General features: G+C 36.6%; 1 protein-coding gene across 1 annotated transcript; it reads left to right on the forward strand.

The window, feature by feature from the left end:
- On the forward strand, nt 2183–5087 carry LOC107621539 (transcription factor GTE7). The gene is made up of 4 exons (XM_016323563.2): nt 2183–3770; nt 3890–4109; nt 4205–4379; nt 4481–5087. Exons 1-3 carry the CDS (start codon nt 2454–2456, stop codon nt 4261–4263), a joined length of 1596 nt encoding a protein of 531 aa, XP_016179049.1. The 5' UTR covers nt 2183–2453; the 3' UTR covers nt 4264–4379; nt 4481–5087.

Raw genomic sequence — 7151 nt, forward strand, 5'->3', positions numbered from 1 at the left:
TTCACACATTATTAAAAAATACTATTATAAATTTAATATCAAAATTAAAAAGAGGCTAAAATCCCCTAGCTAGTTGCTTTATTTCATATCACACATGCAGCTCAAGCTTGGATTGGATGCACTCCTACCTGATTAAGATTTATTGCTAAGTGCTAACTGCTGCTAAATGTGTAAATTAGTAAAGGCATGCTGAATCTACTTTATGTGATTATATACTACAAGTATTCCTATACTAATTGGGAATGACACTAGATCTATCTAACTTGATGCTCATCAATCTTTTTAGACCATAACATTATTAAGAACAGGTCTAATCAATAATATGCCAGCAAAGGGGTAAGTGTTTTCATTCATCATCAGTTTCTCATAGGCATCTAAAGGCAACAAGCAAGAATATACAAAAAATAAATATTTAATTATTATTATTAAATTAATATAATAAAATTTACATATAATAGAAATTATAAATTTAATAATAATTAACTTTTTATTTTATTGTTTTTTATTTTAAAAGATTTAAATTTTAGATTATTGCTTTAATTTTGTATATGTTGCCATATATTATATATATAATTAAGCACTTGGTAGTTGGTTGGGATAGCTTCCTCTTAATGCATCACAATTAAGGCATTCAATGCAAGAGGAAATTAGATACATGTCTCAAATTCTTTTTTTCTTTCATGTTGTAATAATTCTTTTCACCATTATTTTACTATATTATGCACAATAATTAAAAACTTATTTTTAAAACTTATACTAAAAATAACAAAATATATTAAATCTTAGTTGTACCGGTTTCTCTTAATAATGCATAGTGAACATAATATAAAAGTTGTTCTTTGAAATGATTTTAATCATGCCTTGTCGTTTTAGATATATTAGCATTTTATGCATAACATTTTAATAAGGCATTTACGAAGCATAAACTCCATTCTATTTAACTTTTATTCTGTTTCTGTACGACAAATTAAAATATTTATCCATAAATTAAAAAAATTACAAAGCATATTTTTTTCCCAATATTATTATAATTTGAGTAAGTCTAATAATTCACCTCAAAAATAATTTAAACGCTGAGTTATATGCAGTCAATAGTCAATACTCAGTACTAGTTTATTCAATTAAAAACTATTTGGCCATTCATCTACAAATATTCGCTTTTAAATGATTATTTTTAAATGTGAAAAGTATATATTACAACTCCAATAACTCTTAAATATATAACTTCTAGAAAATTGTATAGATAAGGAACATTTATCATCTCTTAAATTAATTTGTGGGAGTAAATAAAATAGAACTATTCAATTTTAATTTGAAATAAATAACTTGTTTTATATAAATCATATAAAGAAAAATCTTTCAGAGTGCAACTGAAACACAAACAAGGTTATTTCTCAATGATAGGTGTGAGTGACAATCACGTTATACATCTAGTGTGGGTTTGGTTCGAGATTATCCATTATCAAAAAATGACAAATAACACCAAGACAAAAATCTCTTCTGCTCCTTTCTTATTAGAAAAAATGTACTATTCTTATATTAATTTGGTTTTATTAGTTCTTACCTTGAATTTTCTTCTTTTTTTTTTATTTTTATTTTGATTTATGGAGAGTTGTTTTGAATAGACTCCATTGATAATTAATTATCCCCTCCACACTTGTTATCTTTCTAGAAAGTAGCATTTTTTACCTTTTCGTTCAAAATTTAAACACGATTTGAATTAAATGAAAATCCAAACTAATTAGTTTAAAGGTTCCTCGTCCAACCTTCTGAGCCATTGACCAAAATGTCCCTCACACACAAACGCATTTTGCTCGCAGCCACGCGCTGCGCGTATATTCCCAACCCCACGCCGGAGCCAGCAAGTTTGGCCACCCGACACGTCATCAAGTGAGCCCAGACGCTGTCGAAACCCTAAATGCACGACACATTCACTCCAAATTCGCTTCAAACTCAAACCCAAATCAAGGCACCTCCTCCCCCAAAATCGAACGGCTCTCATAAGGCCATGTGGTAAGCTTAGGAAATCAGTGCCGTCCGTGCCAGATCTTGCGGTCATTTTACCGGGCACCGGATGAACCAACGCCATCCGTGGGATTTTGCATTAAGAACAGATCAACGGTTAATGCGGCTACCCGAAATAGACACGGGCAGATCTCATCGCCTTTAAGAACCGGCCATAGCACCCATTTGTTCCTCGCACAGATTAGGGTAAGCCAAATTCCAAACCCTACCCACTACGCTTTTTAAGTTTTTATTTTTGGTTGTCAGCTCCTTTGATTCAAAAGCTTCATTTCCATCGGCGGCGCGTGACGATTTTCACCGCACGTGAGAATATCGCCGGCAAATAATCTAATCTTGAGAGCTGACTTATGTTCTGTTCGACCCGCATTGGGGATTTCATGCCAGAGGTGCGCCGGAATCTGACCGGACGGCAGTGATCTTGCACCTTGATGGCTTCCGCCGTCCTAGCCAACCGAAACGAACCTAATTGGCCGCAGCATAGAGGCGGTGTAGCTAGATTCATGGGGAAAGTACCATTTTCTAACCCTAACCCTAATTCAAAATTTGGCAATAAAAAGAATCAATCGTCGTTAGATGATGCTTCCTCCATAAACCGGAGGTCCAACGACGGCAACCATTACCAATATGTCACGTTCAACGTGGCGTCGTACTCAAAGAAGGAACTGAACGAGCTCAAGAATCGCTTGATCTTGGAGCTCGAGCAGATTCGAAAGCTCAAGAGTCGAATCGAGAATGGAGAATTTCAACCCAAGCAGAGCTTCAATGGCCCTCCCAAAAAATCGTCGACCAAGAAGATCTCTGGCAACAAACGGCCATTTCCGGTGAATTCCATCACCAAAGATTTGAAACGATCGAATTCAGAGATTGGAAACTTGATGAAGTCCTGCTCGCAGGTTCTACAGAAGATCATGAAGCACAAGGTTGGGTGGATCTTCAACGCCCCCGTTGATGTCGTTGGAATGGGTCTTCACGATTATTATGATATAGTGAAGAAACCCATGGATCTGGGCACCGTGAAGTCCAATCTCGCGAAGAATGTGTACTCTACGCCGTCGGATTTTGCCGCCGATGTGCGATTGACGTTTAAAAATGCGCTGACGTATAATCCCCCTGGTCACGATGTGCACAGCATGGCTGACCTGCTTTTATCCAAGTTTGAAGAGCTGTATCGTCCTGTGCATGAGAAATTCGAGGACTCGATAAGGCAGCAGGATCAGGATGTTGATGAGGAATTGCAGGCCAGTTCATGGAATCATGTGGAACCGGAGAGGGTTGAGAGGGTTAAGAACAAGAAGGAGAATGTGATCCCTCCGGCAAGGTTTCAACCCGAGCCAGTGCAGGTCCCTGCGAGCTCTTCGAACCCTCCAATGGTGCAGTCACCTGTGCGCACCCCTTCCCCTATGAGAGCCCAGCCGGTGAAGCCTTTGAAGCAGCCAAAGCCTAAGGCGAAGGACCCCAATAAGAGGGAGATGAGCCTTGAGGAGAAACACAAGTTGGGTATTGGGCTGCAGAGTTTGCCTCCTGAGAAAATGGAGCAGGTGGTACAGATCATAAGGAAGAGGAACGGGAATCTGAAGCAGGACGGGGATGAGATTGAGCTTGATATTGAGGCTGTTGACACTGAGACCCTTTGGGAACTTGATCGTTTGGTGACAAATTGGAAGAAGATGATGAGCAAAATTAAGCGGCAGGCACTACTTGGCAACTTGAACAACAACAATGCTGCATCCAATAAATCCAATGGGGTAAAACTCCTTTCATTTTTTGTGTATTTATCTGTTGAATGTGTTAGACTTATTTTATATAGCATCGTAATAATTTTCTTGCCATATATACTAATTTGTTACTGTGATCAAATGGACAGGAATTGGCTATTAGTGAGAAGGTTGATGTGGCTCCGGCTGAGGTGAAGAAACCAAAGAAAATGGATGCTGGGGATGAGGATATTGACATTGGGGATGAGATGCCGATGAGTACCTTCCCCCCTGTGGAGATTGAGAAAGATAAAGAAGTCGCCGGCGGCCATGCTAGTAGTAGTTCTAGTAGCTCCAGCAGTTCAAGTAGTGATTCATCGTCGTCTAGTGGTACTAAATTTGCTCCTAGTTGTTATTTGGTTTGTTCTCGAGACAATATGCTAGCAGGGGAACCTAAAATTTTACTCTTATTTTACTCTTTGCAGATTCAGATTCAGCGAGTTCCTCAAGGAGTGATTCTGAAGCAGACAACGGTCACTTATAGCAAGCAGATGACTTTTGTTACTAATGGTTCAACATGGTCAATGTGCGGTGCTCTGCCGAAGAAAATGATTTGCTTCACGGCTTCTCTTGAGTGTGCAGCTTCAACTCATGGATGAGGTGTGTGCTTTTGATTCTCTTTATATCTCCTTTTCGCTGCAATGCATCAATTTTCTGCAGATGGAATGATGGCTAAATTTGTGATTGCATTGTTATTTCAGGTAGTGTTGCTGTGAACATGGTTTGCTGTTTCATATTGGATGGTTTTTGGTGGCAGAGCAACTGCTAGAATGGTTTGTGGTGTGCAATATTTTGTAAAAAGAATTCGTGAATACTGAAGAGCTAATCAAAACAATGGTAGGCCAGAAATTAGAGTGCAATGTGGTGAAAATCTTAGTTTAGTTCTGTTAGGTTGGTTAGTGATTAGGATAGGTTGGGGAGAATCAATGTTTTTGAGTTCACCTTGTACACATTACTGCTACAGTAAATAGAATTATCCTCGTTGGAGATGGCCCTTTAGCAAAAGGAATATGTATCTAACTTGTTGGGTTCGACAATTAATCAGATTAGAGATTTAAATTTTGTATGTACCACACTATAATGACTCATTATATAATCACCGATTCTTTCAAGGTAAGTGTAAAAAGATGGACCAGAATGAAGGAAGGACGGATCATTTGGTTTTGAAGATGGATTTCCGAACGCTCTGATAGCTGCTTTGGCAGTGGCCACTGTTGAATGTTGAATGAGACGACCAATATTATAAAGTTTCACTGTCGTGTACTTTCAGATCTTGTTATTATTGGAGTGACATTTGTTTTGGTGCTATGACCATATGGCTAGAAAAATATTAAGCCTCGCCATAGTGGAAATCACTGAAAAATATTGTTTAAACTTAATTTTGCACGAGTTAAATTGACCAAAGCATATCCTCAAGCTCAAGAATGTCATAGGTAGGGTGAAAAATATGAATAAAATAGCATCACTGAATCGACGTTTCACACTTGACAGGAGACTAGTGGTGTCTTGCTAGTTGCTAGTACAGTACAGAACAGCCTTTCATTGCAGTTAAAGCATGATGATTTAAAATATCCATAGGTAAATGCAGGATAGACTCTACCAAAAAGGTTCATCTTTTGCTACTCTAAAAGTCAACTGTAACATAAAAGATTTGGAAAACGAAGCTGAATAATATCACACTATATAATAGTGTCCTAGCGATTCCTCTTGGAAAGGGTAGAACAAGTCCTTCTTAAAGGAAATTTGGACCACCGATCTCATCAGAGTTGAAATTCAAAGCAAGTATTTCCAACTTGTCTTGTCTGCAACCTTGCGAGAAATACCTCTTCAATTGGATACGCTGTTGTGGAATTAACAATAGCCAGGGCCTAAATGAGTACACTATAAGGACCTGAAGCTTAAATGTACTGCTTTACCTTACCATAAAGCATCTAAGACATGCGCCAATATGTATTCAATAAAATGTTATTAAAACACATGGATCATAATTCATACAACTCTACTAAGAAGTTTATTCGATGGTATCTATGAGGAATAGTTAGGTACCCGACAATATTATCAGAAGGAGGAATTTAATGTTATTCTAAATGGCAAAAGCTGTCACATGCTAATTAATATTAATACATGTCAGCTTAATGCATACATAAGTCTAGTACCAAGTAATGGACTGTCTAAAAACTTGTATATGCGAATTCCACATCAGAAGTTACCACCTATATAAGACAACACATCATCCATTTGTTTTTGTAGCCCAAGAAAATGAATCTCATATTTACATGTGACTTACAAGAAGCATGATAGTATATATTCCCAACTCTGCTAAGTTACTCTCAAAAGTTTTGGAAGTTGTAGATAGTGTTGGCCAAAGGATGCATATAAATGGGAGAATGATTGTCAGAGAATAACTAATGAACTTAAATCCTACTCGACCATAAAAATAGTGGAGTGGTAACTGCTCCAACTCAAGTTCTCACACATCTCTATAAAATAGCTACTTAGCCTCAATTCCTCAAAGGATAGTCATCACATATTCACAGAACTACGTTCTGTTTTGAACTGACATAAAACCTTACAGAGAAAGTTTTTGCGATCAAATTTCAAATGCAGTCTTTCTACATAGCCATAATAACAGTAACTGTTCTAATATCAAATTCCCAATCCATTCTGCAGCTGTTAGATTCATCAAACCCTAGTCAACTTGTTTAACAGAAACAGAACATCATCTACTCCAAAAGTAGCGAAATTCCTTATCGCACAAGTAGCAATCTGCATAAATTCTTGTAGCCATTGAATTGTATTGTGTGATGCATGGAGCGTTCGTATCCATTCTTCATTCCTTTGTATTATTGTTAATTGATGAAGTATCTTCCAATAGATCAACAACGAAAAATTCTGTTCAGAACTGAACAGAACTAATTATATAGACATTCCAACAATCATGAACTTTACGGGTCCAAAAATGTATTTGACCTTATTTTAGGTACAAGTTTTTAGGGCTTATTATAGTTTAAATTCAGCATTAATGAGTTGAGTTATTTCATACAACATATTATATTTGTAGGAATATGAAGTAGTCTCTTAAATCTACATAATACGCATGATATGGATATCACAATATTATTAGTCTCGTTTGTAAACATGAAACTGGTATCTGTAAAAATTAAAAATATAAAACATATTAACGAATATATGGAATAAAAGTACCTAATCCAGTAATATTGACAAAGAAATTTATCCCAAGGTCAATGTGCAATTCTTCACAGAAATTATCCGTAACAATTGTTTTACTTATATAACAAGAAGAAACAAAATCAAATATTAGAAAATAGCCGCTATAAATATCGAATATTAAGCATACATTGACCGCGTAAA

The sequence above is a fragment of the Arachis ipaensis genome, chromosome B10 (genome assembly GCF_000816755.2).
Source record: "Arachis ipaensis cultivar K30076 chromosome B10, Araip1.1, whole genome shotgun sequence".
NCBI classification, from domain to species: domain Eukaryota; kingdom Viridiplantae; phylum Streptophyta; class Magnoliopsida; order Fabales; family Fabaceae; genus Arachis; species Arachis ipaensis.

What these genes read in the sequence shown, in the direction of transcription:
- LOC107621539 (XM_016323563.2), top strand. Translation starts at nt 2,454, where the DNA reads ATGGCTTCCGCCGTCCTAGCCAACCGAAACGAACCTAATTGGCCGCAG. An exon ending in CATCCAATAAATCCAATGGG is followed by an intron (nt 3,771 to 3,889) that starts GTAAAACTCCTT and finishes TCAAATGGACAG; the next exon opens with GAATTGGCTATTAGTGAGAA. An exon ending in TGATTCATCGTCGTCTAGTG is followed by an intron (nt 4,110 to 4,204) that starts GTACTAAATTTG and finishes TACTCTTTGCAG; the next exon opens with ATTCAGATTCAGCGAGTTCC.